We start from the raw sequence: 16,797 nt of genomic DNA on the forward strand, positions 1-16,797 counted from the left end.
TCTGCTTATATGTAGACTCTAAAGAACAAAACAAACAAACAAAACAAAAACATAATCCTTTCAGAGGACAGTTGGACAATATGTATCCAAAGCCATTGAAATGTCCTAATTTTTGACCTGGTTATTTCACTCCTGAGACCTTATCGCAAGGAATTAATTCAAGGAAAGAAAAAAAAAAGATAGTGGACCAAGGCTTTGAAACCATTTTATTTACAAAGCAAATAATAAGAAATATTCTAAAAAGACCCCCCCAAAAGGTCAAGGTTACATATACGGAATGTTTGGCCACCATTAAGACGGCCAACATGGACTCTAAAGACAGGGCCGAGCGTCTATGAAGTAAACGTCGATGAACAAAGTGATCACACAATGAACTGCATGTGTGTTTTCACAACTTTACAATCGGCACCTATTGCCTGGCCTTCTGTGTTTGGGGATTAGAAATGATTTCTTACGGTTTACCTGTCGGCATTTTTATGCAGGTTAAGTGTGAAAACCAAACAAAAATGTATGTTTAAAACCAGTGCTGAGCACTTATGAGGAAACCCCAAACGTCACTTCGAGGTGACGTGTGCACCCAGCTCTCCGGCCCTGTACTCAGTCCGCCTGACGGCCCAGGCCCCACTGGCCTGCAAAGCCCCTCCTTCCTGTACCACGCAGTGACTTCTGTCCGCTGCTGGGACACTTGCCACATGCAAGCGTCCCAAGGGCAGATACCCCGGGCCGCACCGACTGTACCAGAGAAACCCACACCCTGCAGGCTGTGGCCACATTCGACCGGCTGACCCTCGGGTGCATAGTCCCTCCCTGATTTGCAAAAGGGGTCTGAAATGAGGGGAGAGGGAGACTTATCATAAGATGTTTACACCCTGCAACTCGCTTCCTCCCCTCAGAAGAGTCCGGGGTGCCCAGCACCATTCACCTCAAGCAGCGCCGCGCGTGGGCTCCAGCACCCAGACGGTCCACACTCGCTCTTCTGGGCGCTGGCACTGGCTCTGGCCACCAGGTGGCGCGCGTGCGCCGTGCATCTTTGCCAGAACCACCCCGAGTTGCTGAAGCCAGTCTCGGCGGAAGTGGTTCTCAGCCAGGGACGACTTCTCCCCCCAGGGGACAGTTCACAGGGGGCGGCGAGGAGTGAGGGTGCTCCTGCTACCTAGGGGCCAGGATGGCCTAAACACCTGGCTGCACAGGACGGGCGGCCGCCGGGTCAGTTGCGCCCCGAAGCCCCGTCCCAGTGGGTCTGGGTAGTTTCCCACCGGGTCTGACACGCGGAGCACGCTGTCTGGCAGCTATGGCCTCCCGGGCTGAGCCTTCAGTCTCCTGGGTTCACCCACCACCAAGGGAAGCTTTAGAACAGTTGACCGCAAAGCATTTTTCATCCACTGAAATGTGGGGGGTCACAGCAACCGCCACCACTGAGAAGGGGTCAGGCAGCGGGCACATGGGTCCCCGCCATGGGACCTTGTCCCTCGGGCTGGCCTGCAGCTGTTTGCAGGTGAGGCGCAGTTTCCTCTGGGGCCCCTGAGACCTCCCCAGAGACACTGAGGCCCCACCTCTGCTGGCATCTGGGGTGATGGGGGGAGGCAACGCTCCTGCATCCTTTCTGGTGGCCCACGTCCAGCTTGGAAACCCAGGAGCTGGGTTCCTCGCTTTTCTCAACCTTTCTGTGGGGTGAGGCCTAACCCTGTCCTACCCTGGGTCTCTCAATTCCCGTTTGTGACGATGACACACCTGCCACAAAGGAGGACTGACAGGCAGCAGAAAGCCAAATACATGGGCAGCCCTGATGGAGGGAAGTGCCCTTACTGCTTGGATGAGGGACAGGGACAAACGATAGCCAGAGGGACCCTCTGTGCTTCCTCGGTCCCCACTGTGGTCATAGGAAGTGGACACAACTCCTGAACCTGCCATTGGCAGCCTGGAGACAGGACTGCAACATAGTTCAGTTGCCTTGGCCCCTGGAATACTGTTCTCTGCTGGCATTTCCTTGGTTGAGCACAAGACCCTCTGTCGTGTGCCCCCCTGCTCCCACCCCCAAAGCTTCCCTTGGCTCCCCTGTCATTCTCAGGACCCAGGGCTGAGAGCAGGAGCAACCCCTCCCCCCACCCACCCCTTAGAACGCTGCTGGGAGGTGCCCGGCAGGGACCCGAGGGGCAGTCCCTAAACACCGTGCTCTGCTCTAGTTCTTTCCTCGAGGCTGGTTTCTCCCTGGGACGTGGTGGCAGCAGACGGGCTGGCTCATTTCCACTTCTGCCCTAGGCCCCCTCCTCACCTTCAGCGCAGACCAGGCGAAGGGCAGCGGGAGGTCAGCCGAGAGGGCCTGTGCCAAGGCCATTTCACACGTGGTCTGCAGTGGAGCATTACCAAGTCCTCCTAGCCCACCTGCTGGGGTCCTGGGGAAGTGGAGGCAGGAGGATGTGCCTGTGGGACAGAGCTCCCAGAAATCAGAGCGGTGGGAGAGAAGTGTACGGAGGGGAGGAGGGGCTGGAGACCTTGGCTGTGGTACGGGACATGGGCCCCAGAGAAGAAAGGCATCTCTGGGACTCAGGAAACAAATCAACTGCTGACCCCTGGCCTAGACCTATGATGTCTGTCGCCTCATGTAGGCAGGTATGGGTGCCTCCCACGAGGGAAACCTCATCCTCATCTCCCTCAAAAAGGCTGAGATTCAGAATGTCTCCTTAATCTGATTAGCAATTTGGAGGGTGGGGAGGGACACGTGCCTCAGTTTCTCAGGACCACACGCTCACCTCCCTGCAGCACCCCATCGCCTTGGGTCCAAGCCCATCTCTTCAAATCCTCCTGCAGTCTCAACCTGTTCCCACCCAGGGAAGGCGGACAGCCGGGGGGAAGGAGGACCAAAGGGATGTGGCTTGGGGGTCCCCATGTCATGTCTTCCCGGTTAAAGAGGGTTCAAGGGCCATACTGCTTCAAAGTTCTCCTGACTGGGGAAACAGGGCTTTCCTCCATTGTTTGGGGTCCATGCATCTCCTGGGGATACAGGTGCCCTCTGCCCCCATCAGGGGGCGGGCCTTTACCTCAGGGACGGGAGCCCAAGCCTGTCACCAAGCCCCATCCCAGCCCAGCCAGCAGGGGAAGCCCCGGAAAATGCCCGGCCACTGAAGGGCACACAGGCCCTGGGAGCAGGGTGTCTGGCTTGGCGGACCCTGGGAACTGCTGCTCTGGGGGGACAGGGAGTACGAGGGGCCCTGGGAGGCGGCGCCAGGTGGAGGGGAGAGGGGCTGGGAGCGGAGGGGTGAAGGAGGCAAGACTGGGCAGCTCTTCTGGGGGGCTCCCCAAATGGCAGCAGGGGCCGAGCTGGCAGGGGTGGGGGGCAGAGCCAAGCCCTAGAGGAAGAGAGAGAAAGGGTCAGCGAGTGCCCCCCAGATGCCCCTTTCTCCTCCCATTTCTGTTTCTTTTTCCTTTTACTTGGAATTGTCTCTCCCGATCACATGCCTCCCTTTCTGCTTTGCTGCAGGTCTCACTGTAAATGTCACTTCCTTGGGGAAGCCTCGTGAGACCCCCCCAGCCTGGCGAGGGTCCGGTTGTTCCTCATGACCTCTCCTCCAGGACCCTTCGCTTCGTTAGAATCAGGTGGTCATCTGTTTGATGACTTAATGTCTGTGTCCCCAACTCTGTGGGGGCAGAACTGTGTCTGCTTTATTTTCCTCTGGAGCCCGCCCAGCCTGGCACATGAAGTGCTCAATAAAAACGTGTTGAATGAATGAATGAATGAATGAAGATATTCTTTGCCGTAACCCAGCGAACCCATTCTCCACTGTCCCCGTGGCAGAGGGCTCCAGCTCTCGCTGGCACAGGACTGGGCGTGTGGTCCTGGGCTCGTCATTTACACTCTCAGGCTCAGTTCCTCACCCATAAAACCCCTCCTGGCTAAGAAGCAGCAATGTCACGTCACGGTACGAAGGGGCCGAGGCCCAGCATGCGTGGGCTAAGCCCCAGCCCGCCCCCTCCCACTGGCTCTGGCCCACAGGTCTCCTCCTCCAGGAAGCCTTCCCTCCTTCCAAATCCCCCCTCTTTCCCCAGGTCCCACACAGGGGCTCCCCGCCAGGGGTCTCTGGGAGTGGCGATGGAGAACACCACTTTCTATATTTCAAAAAAACGTCACTCCATTTCCACGTTTTCCTTACCAAGGCCACATCATTTAACTAAAAAAGCACGTTATCAACCCAATGTGATCACATCGGTGGGGCTATAGTTAATAAATATTGGAAAAACAAATTAATCACGACAATTTATCTGATTTGACAGACAACGATATTTCTAAAGTCGGACCTATGAAAGAAGAAATAGTAACAACGGTCCTTCGTGAGGAAGAGCGTGGAACCTCGGCCAGAGGGGACCCGCCCCGGCCACTGTCCTTTCCCTGGTCCTTACACGAGGTGGAGACTGATGTTTCCCCAGGAGGTTTGCGTCCCCTGAGCCCCGAGGCTGGGGCGCTGTGGCCCCTTGGAGACCTGGCCCCGAGGAGGCAGTCCTGCTTCCCTCTCCCAGCACCGATACTGCAGCTGCATCTTTGGGCCACTTCTCTGGCCAGGAGCAGCTTCCTCTCTGTGGAGGGGCGGGGGTGGCACAGCCTCTGGAACCCCAGCCAGAGCAGGACATGTGGCGGCCACTCACTCATCTTCTGCTGGCCTGAGCCTGCTCAGCGTCCCTCAGGGCCGGGGCACAGGCAGGGCGTGTGTGCCTGCACAGGGCAGGGATGTGCAAAGTCGCCCACTCCTAGCCGAGGACACTTCTTCACAGCTTCCCAAAGGGGGCAGCTCCGTGCTCAAGGCCTTCCCAGGGCTGGAGGGAGGGAGGGCCAAGGACCCAGGGAGCAGTCCTGGCGTGTCCTGGCCACCCACGCCACACCTCATGGCACTCACACCGAGGGGGCACCCCCGGGCCTGGCTGCACTGGGGTGGGGCTGAGCCCGGGAGTCCTTATTCCAAGAAGTTGCCTGGAACAGAGGGCTTGGTCGTGGGCCGCTGCATAGGAGCCTCGGGTTGGTCAAGCGTGTCTGCGCGCTTCACAGAAATCTGATTGTCACCTCCAGGTTTACAGGCCTGGACGCGCTAGCCTCTGCCCACATGCCTACCTTCTCCCCCTCGGGTCACCACAGGCGGCTGCACTGGCCTTCCAGACGCTCTGTCCCATCCCAGGGCCTTTGCATGTATGGTTTCCGCTGCCTGCCATGCCTTCATCCCTCCTTCTGAGCTAAGCTGACACCTGCTGGGTGTCAGCTCAAGTGTCACATTGTCAAGTGAGGCTCCCGCTGCTCTGTGCAGCAGTCGGCACAGTTAGAACGACAAGTCTATGGTCAGGTTAGTAACCGAGTGTTTGCAAACTCCCTCGTGCTCAAGCTCCATAAAAGCAGTCGTGCTCAGGTTGGCGCACAGTCCTGGACAGAGCCTGGCACACAAACAGGAGGTCACTAAGTGTCTGCTGACAGAAGGAGCGAGCGAGCGGATGAGGGAGTGAGGCCCTCAGCCCCGTGTCTCCACCCTGGCCCTCGCCTGGCCCTCGTCCTGTTGTCCTGGCCGAGGCCATCTCCAACCCCAGTCTGACATCTAGCCCAAACTCCACATTCAACCCCAGTTGCCTTTGTAACATGGAGCTCTCGACCAGCCCACAGGATCCAGTCCCCTCGCAGCGTGGCCCCCGAGGACCCTGTGACTGGACACCGTCTGCCCTGCCGGCCTCATCTGCTGCCCTCCGCCACGTTCCCTCCCCATCACACAGCTCACGACGTGACGAGCTACCCATTCTTCAGATTTGCAACACCCGCTCACAGCCTGTGCCTCACGGCCGCTGCTCTCTGCCTGGGCGTCCTACTCCACCTGCCAGTGTGGCCTCCTCCAGGAAGCCCACCTCCTGCTCTGCACTCCAGTGGCGCCTGTGCTCCCCAAATCTCAGCACCGGTCACCCACTGTCCTCCCATCTCTGCTCCCCACTAGTTTCTGAGCATCTTGAGGGCCATCTTCTCTGAGCCCCAAAACCTAGTCAATAGCTGGTACTCAAGCAATGTTTGTTGAATGAATACATGACTTACATTACCCCTTTTCTCGGTTAGCAGACCTTTGCTCCTGTCCAAAACGTCCATGCTTAGAAAACGTCCCATAATGTTCATTCCTGCTTTGGGCTTACCGGTTACCACACAGAAAATGTTGTCACACTTTACAGTCCTTCACAGTGTTGTGTGTGTCGCCTCAGCTCGTCCTGGCACATGGGCTCAGGCGGCTGGGTCAGCGTGGACCCAGTGTCTCCGTGGACGGTTAGGACAGGATAAAGTATCAGGGACCTTTCGGCGTGCATGGTTAGGACAGGACCAAATGTCCGGCAAGGCTGTGCTCCTCTAGGAGGGTGCCCCTCCTTGTCTAGTAGGACCCCCTGTGCCCTCCCCAGGCCCAGGCACTCACCGTGGGTACTGCTGCCGCTTCCCTCCTCGTCCTCAGAGGCCTCCGGTGGCCACCGGGGGGTCTGCTGTCCAGCCAGCGGCTGCCCCCTGGCCCAGTGCAGGGGCTGCTGAGTGAGGAGAAGCAGGTGTGGGGTGACACGGGTGCTCCTTGGCACACATTCCCCAGGACACACTGTGTGACAACCAGGGGTTAAAACAATGAAACCATCTCGCAACGGATGGCTGTGGAGTCACCCCTGCCCACGTGCCCGGCCCCTCGCCTGAGAGCCACACCCTCCCTGTGACCTGACACTGACGGAGCCTGGCACACAGGGACTGTCTCGTGTCTCAGCAGATATAGTGTCGCCCTGCCACCGGGGCACTCAGGGGCCAGGCCCAGGGGACAAAAAGGAGGGAAGCGGATGGGCCCCAAGGCAGAGAGGAGGGCTGGGGGGCCAGGGGTGGCCTCGTGCCTACCTCACCCCACACGTCCAGGTCCAGGGGCATCAGGCCTGGCTGAAACCGGGCGGGGGCCCCCAGCAGCAGGTGGGGGGCTGGCGGTGTCCACGCCTCCCACACAGGGCAGCCGACCAGGAGGACCTTGCTGAAGTTGAATTTGTACGTGAATCTCTTGCCTTTGCTCTTGTGCAGGATGCTCTTGTTGTAGTAATACCTGCACGGCCCGGTGAGAATGGACGGTCAGACGGCCCAGTCCAGGCACCGCAGCCAGACCCCAGCCCGTCCCCTCCCCAGGCCCCAGGCAAGCCACGGCGTCCCAGCGGTTCCCACGCCTGGGAGGGGCGGCAGTCAGGTGGGGACCCAGAACCACAGCCCTTCCCTCTGAGCTCTGCAGCCTCTCACCTGAGGGCCCGGCTCAGCTTGTCGTAGTTCATCTGTGGTTTGCACTTCCTGCGGCCCCAGAGGCGGGCCACCTCGTCGGGATCCTTGATGACAAACTCCCCGTACTCTCCCTGCTGCCAGGCGATGACATGGCGGAACTCCTCCTTCTGCAGCAGCTCCAGGATGAAGTGCCACAGCTGGATCTGCCGGGAGCCCGGGGACGAGCCGGCCTTACAGGCCCAGTCAGGGACGGCCAGGCCTGGGCACACGGGGCAGCGTGAGTGGCTGAGGGCCACCCTGCAGCACACGTGGGGCGCCTGGCAGAGGCTCACCTGAGATCCAGGAGTGGCCTGTGACGGTGGGGACGCCCCCGGCCAAGCAGCCACACTGCATGTTTCTCTCTGGGAGGCGGGGGGTGGGGAGCGAGGGCTGTGTCCAGGTCTCTGGGGAAATGGCCACCACTTAGGAGGAAGGGAAAGAAGGCAGGGGAGACGGAGGTGATGGGGAAGGATGGAGGGACGAGAGAAGGATGAGGGGTGAGGGGTCAGATAGCTGACATTCTGGAATCCTCTTGTCACCTTCCTTTCCAAGCCCGAAGCAAATGTCCCCATCCTGTCCCACCCTCCCTCCTGTCCTGCTCCCTGGGACGTTCCCCTTTGTCTAACCTCTCCCCCCTCACCTGAAGAAACGGGCTGGGAGGTGGGGGTCACAGAGGGCAGTCCAAGAGAAGACTCTCCTTGGAGGCTGACAAAGTCCTTGGGCCCTGCCTGCAGCGTCTACGGTGTTTCCTGGTCTGGCAGTTTGCAACCTTGGCGTAGAGCTAGGATCTGGCAAGGAGAGGAGGAGAAGCCACCTGGGGGCTGACACTCTGAGCCCTGCCTGTGCCGGGGGACCTCGCACGCATGTCACCCAGGATGGAGGAACTTCTCTAAGGTCAGACAGCTCTTCAGTGACAGAGAGGCAAGCGAGACACAATATGCATCCACCTTGGCAGCCTACCCACACCCTCTCTCCTGCCCCAAGAGAAAGCACAGAACCAAGGTGGGTGGAGCCCGGGCTCGAGCCGCAGCCCTTGCCTGGCCCTCCCGTAATCTCAGGTGCCCACTGCTGGCAAGTCCCTGCAGTGCTGGAGCCCTGAGTGCATCGGGGACGCCCGGGGAGGAGCAGGCTGAAGTCCTGCCTTCTTGTCCTGGAAGCCCTCCTGTTCCGTAAGCTGAAGTCCTGTGCTCCCCACTCAGGAGGCTGTGCTCCCGGGTGGGGGGTGGTCCCACTCTGCCGGCCCGGCTCCCAGCCCCTCCCTCGTGTGCACAGTCCACCTGCAAAGCCTGGGCGGCTCTACACTGCTGCGCTAAGGGGACAGGCACTGAGAACCAGGCCCCAAAGGGTCAGTGTCCAGTCTGGAGTGGGCAGAGCGGCCACTCTTAGGCGCTGCGTTTCTCGAAGGATTACGGCAGCGAGTGTTTGTCACTGTCACCTCAGAGCCCTCATGCTGACGGCCAATAATATGATTGGTCCCCTTGGCCAACACGGAGCTCATCGGGCTCATGACAACACAGGCAGGTTGCAGGTCACTGTTCAATAGATGCAGGAGGTGCAATGCCGGTGACAGCCGCGGTGGGGCTGGGGCTCGGGGCTGCAGCTGAGGGGCGGCCAAAGCAGGTGCTCCTCTTACGAGATTCGCTCGCGTGAGTCAGGTGAGCGCCACGCACCCCGCATCGGGCTGGACTTTGTTTTCAGATGCGGCTTCACGGAGTCTTCACAGCAACCCTCGGAGGCGGGTATTATTACCTGTGTTTGGCCAGCAAAGGGAAACTGAGGCTCAAAGGATTAAGAGACAGGCTTGCCTAAGATTCCTGGGCGAGTGGTGTGGCCGGGGGCGTGGGGAGCAGGTCTGTGCACTCACTCTCAATGGTGACCAGTCAGGGCAGGAAACCTGGGAGCAGAGGGGAGGCCTAACGCTAAAAAGTGGGCGCTCGGCCAGAAGAGGGATCCATGGCGGCCCCAGGAAGCCCGGCTGGCCGGCTGGCTGGCTGTCAGGTGGGCAGGTGGGACAGAGAGGAGAGCGAGACAGGAACACAGCCAGAGGAAACAAGATGAGTCCCAGAGCAACGCTGCAAAGTGGACACTCGCCTCCCAGGTCACTTTGTCCTGGGGCCTCCTGGGCGGCTGCATAATCTGGCCGGCTGGACGCAGCCCATCCTCCCGGGGCTGCCGGATGAACTACGAGGGAAAACGGGAAACGGGGCTGATTCTAGATACAAAGGTGGAGGAAAGACCCAGGCAGGAGAGTCAGAGGGACGACAGAAGGAGGGATAAACCACAGGGTGGCACCTGGGCTGTGGACACAGGTGAGGTCAGAGGTCAGAGGTCAGACTGGAGCCACCCACAGAGGTGGTTGGTGGTGGGGGGTATTTTACGTTAAATTCCAAGCAAACTGCCAAATCCGGGATCCAATTAGAAGCCTCTGGTTTCTGCCCTTGATCTGGGCCCCAAGTGCAGGGTGCTGAGTCCTGAGACACCCCTAAAGCTATTAGCTAAAGCTGCTTAGGTGAGAGCAAGCCAGGCGAGGGCTGGGCAGGCACAGCCAACCTCCTTTCCTGGGGAGTTTGGGGAGAGGCAGGGATGGACTCCTGCGTACACCCAGACCCCAGGGCCTCTGGTCTCTCCTGGGCCACAGCCCCCACACCCATGGAGCCTCTGCTGCTCAGAGGCTGGGAGTGTGGTGCTGAACCCCGTGTCCTCCTGCAGCTCAGCCACCCCCCCCCACCCCCTTCCCAGGCTCCGTCTCACTCTGCTCGGTTGCCTGCCATTCCTGGTTGGGTCTCAGGTCTCTGCCCCCCCCCTCCGCCCAGCCCCCCCACCCAGTGCAGCCGCCTGAGACCTCACCAGTGTGTGCAGTCTCTGGAGGCTGTGGCTTTAAAAGGTTAGTGCAATTCCGTGTTGTAGACATCCAAACCCCGGCACCCCATTCCCCCCCAGACCTGACACCAAAGGCAAGTGAAAGTCATGGGGGGCAGGGGTTAGGGGCCTGGGGAATGGGTGTCAGGAGACAGCTTCCACCCACCCCTCGGTCTGCCCCCCCCCCCCCCCCCCGCCAGGTCTCGGTTTCACTGTTTGACCTTTCAGTCTTCAGCCCGTCTCCCCCTTCCCTGTTTCTCTCCTCTCCCCGGCTCTCCGACCTGCTCTGGTCTTACTTCCCCACCACCGTCCACTTCCTTCTCTCCGCACTGGCCGTCCTCTTCCAGCTGTGTGCACGGGCCTTCCCATTTCCATCTTAGCTTTTTGTGTCTACCAATCGTGGCTCTCTCTGTCTCGCTGTCTCTGTCACTACCTCTCACTGTCACTTTCTGTTTCCTTGCCTCTCTTTCTGTCTTTCTCCAGCCGCTCCCCCCCCCCCCCCCCAAGAGTCAGAGCTGGACACTGAGCCCAGGGCCTGGCTCCTCAAAGCTCCCCAGGTTCCCTGCTCTTCCCCCAGCGGCAACCGCAGTTGGTTCCTTTTATCCCGGAATTCCCATCAGCTGTGCCCTGGGGATCCCCCTGCTGACACCCCCATCCTACCCTTTGTCCCCCCACCCAGGGACCAGAAATCCCCAGCAGCAGGCGCTGAGGACCCAGCTGGAGGAAGTGAAAGCTCCCAGCTAAACGCGGTGCTGGGTGAGCTGGCAGGCGGCTGAGGAAGGGGCCTCTGGGGCATTGTCACCCTCGGAGCCTCTGATGCCAGCTCACTCAGCCCCCGTGCACTCAACCCAATCTTCACACGAACCCTAACTTCACCTTCCACCAAGTGCAAGTCCACCCACATGTCTCGGGTCTCCCCACGGGGCCCATCGCCCTTCAGGGTGCAGTGGCCACGGCCCCCCAGGCTTGCCCAGCAGCTCCTATGCCCCGGGAAGGGCTGGGGCCCTGGGACTTCTCTGCCAGAGCACCACCTCTGCCCCGCCACCCTCGGCCCGTGTCACAGGGCTCTCCTGGTAAGGGGCACCCCAGCTGTCGGCTCAGGCTTCTTGGAGCTGGCTCTGTGGAAGGACGCGGGAGTCTGGGAAAAGGAGGGCAGGACGGGGCGGGGCCATCTTACCCCATCCGAGGTTCAGTTCTGTTCACAGAGCCTGGCTCACACGGCAGCACTACCCTAACTGCTCCCTCCCGGGGCCCCTCTGCCCACGCCCACGCTGTGAAGCCCACACCCTCAGCGCCCGTCCTCACCCCTGCCCCTCACCCTGGGCCACAGGGGACCCCAGGGAGCTCCCTGGTGGACACAGCAGGGGTGGTGCCGGCTGAGACCAGCATCCATTCAGCTCCCCCCCACCCTTCCCCCCAGCCCCAGGAGTCTGCACCATCGGACCCCAGCTGTGCCCCTCTGGGAGAACAGCCTGTCCTGTGCCCCAGGTCACCACTTCTGCGCCACGCCCACCAGGCTTTGTGTCTGTCCCACACCTGATGGCAGAGAGATGGCCTCTGAGGCAGATGCAGTGTGGCCCTTGGGAGCCTCTGTCCCCTTGCTTCTCCTCTTCCCACAAGGAATCTGCAGCTGGGGTGGGCTTGGGGTGGGGAAGGGCCATCCCTGTGGCCAGCCCCAGCCCAGGACCTGCCACCAGGGTCCCTTACCTTAGTGCAGCATCTGTCCCTGCCGTCCAGCGGCGCCTTCCCAGCGACCCCTCGCTCACCACGCAGAGTTAGGGTTCCTTAAAATGAGAGCAGGATCTCCAAGCTCCCAGGGGGGCCCATGTGGTTTTCAGACAATGGCATTAACCCTTCAGGGGCCAGTGGCACCTCTGCGTGCCCTCCACCTCTGTGGGGTCGGGGGCTGGGAGGGACTGGCTCTCCCTGGGTCCCTTACATTCAGCGCCTGCCTCTGGGGCCAGCAGCTCCTAAAACATCCACGACAGACAGACAGACAGACAGATGGGTGACTGGGCTGCCGTTCTTAGATGTGGGAAAAGGGACACTGGACTGCCAGGAAGTCCTCCCAGTGGCCTGCTCTTCCTTCCCACTCAGGCAGCCCTTCTCTCCGGGAACTTCTGTGGACATAGGGAGAATCTGAGCCTGGAAGAAGCCCCCCTCAACCTCAACTCTCAACCCCCTGCTCCTGCTGGTTTCGTGGAGTCCAGGCCCCACCTGTGCTCACAAAAGGCTGCCGAAGCATCACTGTTTGGAACGTTCCCCTTAGTTTCAGTGTGAAAATGACACCCAGTCACCTCGTTTCGAAGGACTTGGAAGCATTCATCATGTTTCTTTCCTCTGAGAGTTCCAGAAAATGACTTTTCTTTATTAATGTGACTCAAAGCTAGACAGCAAAAAGAACTTCCAAATAAGGCACAGACCAGACAGGAGAAAGTAACTGGGGGTCATCAGACAGCTGCTATAGACATGGTAGGAACCAGCTGAGGTGGGGGGCTCCAGGACGCTGAGGGGGGCATGGGGATGGGCAATTTAGGGAATGGACCTCAGGCGAGGCTTCTGGGGTAAACAGAGGAAACCAGGGAAGCCACAGGAAGCCAGAGCTTCTGGCTTTGAAGTCCTAGGGCCTGAGCCCAATCTCTCTAATTCCTAGTGGGGAGGAGAAGATTGACGGCTGTCACCGGGGAATCAATATGGCTTTCTTTTTCTCTCCCTGACTCTGGGAGGCCAAGCCCCCGCCTCCCCATCATTACACAGCCCGCCCCAGCCCTGAGCGGATCCAGACGGGAATGGAGGGCCAAGGGATTACATTCTGGGGGTTGTTTTCTGGGTAAATCAACCGAAGCTAACATGATGGAAGTGAGAGAGAGGCTGAGTGATGAAGAGACAGGAGCTGGGGGCCCTGAGGAGAGGGTCCTGGGTGGGGGGAGGCGGGGACAGGGTTCCGAGCTCACCGAGGATGGAGGAAAAGGGCTGCAAAGGGAGGGGGCCCAGCACACTCCCAGGGAGTTGGGCATTGGCAGGGACCAGACGAACTGGAAGGACAGAGCTACAGTGAGGAAGACCGAGGTCAGTGCCAGGACACGGGGCCCTGCTCTCAGGTGTCACTGGGGTCCCCTCACTGGCGAGCTGCTCCTGCCCTTGTCACCTTCTCCTCATTGCATCGCCTCCACTGAAGAATCAGGACCATCCCAGTTAGGGGCCAGGAGGTGCCAGGGCTATGGAGGGCTCTCAGGACAGGCCAAGCCCCCACCCCTGCCTCTCAGGGGCCCTCAGGCTGCCCCCCCACCCCTGCCTCCGCAGCTCTGCCTGCTCTGCTTTCCCACTTCCTGCCTCCATTGCAGCTCCCAGCTCCCGCATACGTTGCTAACTTCAAGTCCTTGGAGAACTAGGGCAGCTGCTTCTGAGACATCAGGGTTGTCACCTTCTCTCTTCTGCTGCTCCCCGCTGTCCCCACCCACTTCCTCTCACATTCCTGTCAGCCCCCTCACGTAGCAGAGGAGGCTGGGGGGTTAGGAAGCCAGGTGCTTGGCACAGACATTTGCTGCTGGGGTCGCCCACTGAGCTTCCTGTGGCTTCCCCAATATGCAGGCAAATGTCCTTTGGGCAGGGGCGGGGACATGGCCAAATCCAGCCCTTTTCTGTGCTTTTCTGAGCATCTCTGTGTGCGCCCAGTGCTGGCACAGCGCCCAGTCGTGGGACGTGCAGGCTGCTCGCCATGGCTGGCACGTGAGGAAACCAAAGGGGCCCAAGCAGCGCCCGCACTGGCCAGCCCCAGCCCCAGCTCCCAGCTCCCAGCTCCCAACGCGCCTTCAGAAGCCCAGCCTCCCATGCAGTAACTGCACCCACACGGCGTGGCCCCTGAATCCCGACACGAGCAGTAAGAGGGGCCGTGAGCTGGGGTGGGGCTTGGAGCTGACCCTGGGTGTCTGCCAGCATGCAGTGGGGTGGTCCGTCAGGCCGAGGGCTGAGTGGAACCACTCTGCTCAGCTCCCTGCAATCCATCCCCCCACCACAGGCATGGAGAGTGCCCGCAAGGAAGCCAAGTGGGGGCTTCATCTGAGCCTCCAAGAGTTTCCAGTTCCCGGTAGTGACTTTGCACAGTTCCAAGCCTGTGCCTGTGTCTGACGCCCTTTGTACGAAGCCCTCAGCACCCCGAGAGGGTCCTCTCATCCCCACCCATGCCTCTTAACAATCTGCAGTGACAACAGGCTGGCAAAGACACAGGGATGGGCCCAGCACCTGGGGGGGCCTCCCCGGGCCACAAGGACTGGGGTTCAGGCAGGGGTGGCGGTGACAAGCTGGTGTCACCTCTTCCCCAGGACAGAAAGGACAAGAACAAGAAGGCTGCTGTGCCTCCTCCCTGCCCTCTGCCCAGCCCTTCTGCAGGCGCCTGGCCTGGGGTTCTGGGCCAGTGGACTGAAGGGGCGGGGGCCTGGCTGGTTCCACGAGGGTCTGTCTGGCCCGTCCAATTGTGACAGAAGGAGGCCACACCTTTGTAAACACCCCTGCCCGCTGAGGGCCAGAGGGGTCATTCCACTGCCCTGTGCCCTGGCATCCCCCACCTGCTCCCTGAGACAGGAAGGGGCCCAGTGCAGCCTCGTCAGAGGGACGGAGGGGAGAGGTGGCGACTGAGACAGGACTCAGGTGGGAGAAAAGGGGACGTGAGGGGAGGGAAGGGACCTCCCTGAAGAGAGGGACAGGTCCCTAGTGGCCAGAAAGGGGAAAAGCAAAGGAAGTGCCAGGTAAGCTTTTGGAAGGAGGAGGAAATCAGCCTTACGGACACAAAGCCCAGGGAGGGGAGAGGCTGGCGATGGAGGGGCAAGGGGGCAGCCCTGCAAGGTGGCCACGGACATGAGGGCTGGGGGAGGGAAGGCTGTGCTGTCTGTGGAGACTCTTCAGGTCCCATTAGCGGCAATGGAAGGTGACATGTGGGGATCGATACCAATCGAGGCAACAGACTCCCAGTAATGAACCCATTTCACTCACACTTCTCCACCCCCATCAGCAACCCCAAGAGAGGGAGCAAGGGCTCCCCGCGTCTGACCCCCTCCGAAAGGCTGCTCTCAGAACTGTCAGCCCTGGTGACAGGGCAGGGCAGGGACCCCAAGCCTGGGATGGGGTGTGTGCCAGCGCCTCTGCCTGTGGCCTGAGTCCTACCTGGCCACCTTCTCCTCGGGGGAGGAGGAGCGGGACCCACCACCCAAACCCACGGGCCTTTCCAGGGCAGGGCGGGCAGCTCTGGGTTTGCAGGTCTGTGTGCCTGAGTGTGCCCAGTGCCTGTGTGGCCACCAGTGTCCGTCTGTCAGCAGGTGTGCATCTGTGCGTCTCTGCCTAGGTGTCTGTGCCTGTCTGTGTCCGTGCACACCTACCCGGAACGTGGGTGTGTGAATCGGGCTCTGTGTCTGCTCCTGGGCGTGCGGCTCTGCTCTGTTCTGGAGACTGGGTGTCTGTGTGCATCTCTCTCTGTGGGGTGGGGGCGCCTGTCTGTCTCCTGAACACGCTGCTGGCCTCTTGCACCCAAACCCTGCCACCACCGGGCCCCTTGAGCTGGACCTGAGGCAGTGTCCTACCCTCCAGGTAGGGTGCCCCCGTCCCTGGGACTCAGTGATTTCCCCAGACATGGGACTCCAAGTCCTAAACCTGGGCCAGTGCCAGACAAGCCAGGACAGCCGGTCACACTTATTCCAGGCCTGGACACTGAGAGGCCCAAGTGAATGACAGTGCAGGTGTCCGGGAAGGGAGAATGGGAGAAAGGAGGGGCGGGGAGAGCTGGAGAAGCCGGAAGGTTGAGGCACTTGCGTGGAGGACGCAGGGAGGGAAAGGCTGTGGCAGCAGGAGGAATGCAAGTTAGGCTGAAGGAGGCTCTTCCCCGGGCACCCAGGTGGCGGTCCAGAAACTAAGACGGGAGAAAAGAAGGACGGCTGTCCTCTGCCATGCACACTCTGCTGAGTCATGCTGGGCTCTTGGGGGACACTGGCAGAGTGACAATGTGGCCGGCAGGTGGGAGGCACCCAGACGGACCCGTGGGGACACGGACACCCACTGCGTGCTCTGCCCCTCACAGGGTGGGGATGGGACCCCCATGGGGCAGTGGGTGTGGGTGGTGCCCTGCTTTGAATCCTTCTGCCTCCATCCGCTGAACTGGGCTTCCTTCTTCCTCACAGGGAATGAGGCCTGGGGGCCTGGGGGGTGGGCATGGTGGGGTGGGGGTCCACTGTCTGCAGCCCGGAAGGATTTCTTGGCCACGGAGAACTCGGGCTCCAAGGGCAGGCTGGTCTCCCTTCCCTGCATCCCCACCCCCACCGCCGACCACCCCCCACCAGCCTGCGGCAGGCTCGCCCACCTTACACACACACACACTCTCTGTGTTAAGGAGCGTGTCCGGCTGATGGGAAAAACAAGAGGGAGAGAGAAGGGGAAGCCAGGAGACGCAGAGCTCAGATGACACGCGAGATAAAGCAATTACCTGATCAATACGGGTGAAATTGAGTCCTCTAGCCGATCGTTACCCCTCCTGCGCGCCCTCCCTCCCTCAGCCCCTCCCCTTGGGAACTCATCTCAGTGGGTCCCCCAAGGCGCCAGCCCCCCCCTTCACGTCCACCTCATCTCTCCTCCCTACCCAAACTCATCCCCTCTCAACATCCCTCCAGGGCTGCCAC

At 60.5% G+C, this 16,797-nt stretch overlaps 1 protein-coding gene across 3 annotated transcripts; it reads right to left on the reverse strand.

Moving 5' to 3' along the window:
* Nucleotides 1-2,077: 2,077 nt before the first annotated feature.
* On the reverse strand, nt 2,078-10,009 carry ETV3L (ETS variant transcription factor 3 like). Of its 3 annotated transcripts, none has more exons than XM_074318823.1 (6): nt 7,917-10,009; nt 7,570-7,680; nt 7,259-7,496; nt 6,875-7,070; nt 6,420-6,525; nt 2,078-3,347 (listed from the first exon to the last, which is right to left on the reverse strand). In XM_074318823.1, exons 2-6 carry the CDS (start codon nt 7,628-7,630, stop codon nt 3,040-3,042), a joined length of 909 nt encoding a protein of 302 aa, XP_074174924.1. In that variant the 5' UTR covers nt 7,631-7,680; nt 7,917-10,009; the 3' UTR covers nt 2,078-3,039. The 3 variants fall into 3 exon arrangements, with proteins under 3 accessions (XP_074174924.1, XP_074174923.1, XP_074174925.1); XM_074318822.1 differs by having other exon boundaries at nt 7,570-7,698; XM_074318824.1 differs by lacking the exon at nt 2,078-3,347 and adding an exon at nt 4,075-5,412 and having other exon boundaries at nt 7,570-7,698; nt 7,917-10,007.
* Between the last annotated feature and the right edge of the window lie 6,788 nt (nt 10,010-16,797).

The sequence above is a fragment of the Rhinolophus sinicus genome, linkage group LG14, assembly GCF_036562045.2.
Source record: "Rhinolophus sinicus isolate RSC01 linkage group LG14, ASM3656204v1, whole genome shotgun sequence".
In the NCBI taxonomy this organism is placed as follows: Eukaryota; Metazoa; Chordata; class Mammalia; order Chiroptera; family Rhinolophidae; genus Rhinolophus; species Rhinolophus sinicus.

What these genes read in the sequence shown, in the direction of transcription:
- ETV3L (XM_074318823.1), bottom strand. Translation starts at nt 7,630, where the DNA reads ATGCAGTGTGGCTGCTTGGCCGGGGGCGTCCCCACCGTCACAGGCCAC. An exon ending in AAGCTGAGCCGGGCCCTCAG is followed by an intron (nt 7,071 to 7,258) that starts GTGAGAGGCTGC and finishes CGGGCCGTGCAG; the next exon opens with GTATTACTACAACAAGAGCA. An exon ending in ACCTGGACGTGTGGGGTGAG is followed by an intron (nt 6,526 to 6,874) that starts GTAGGCACGAGG and finishes CTCCTCACTCAG; the next exon opens with CAGCCCCTGCACTGGGCCAG.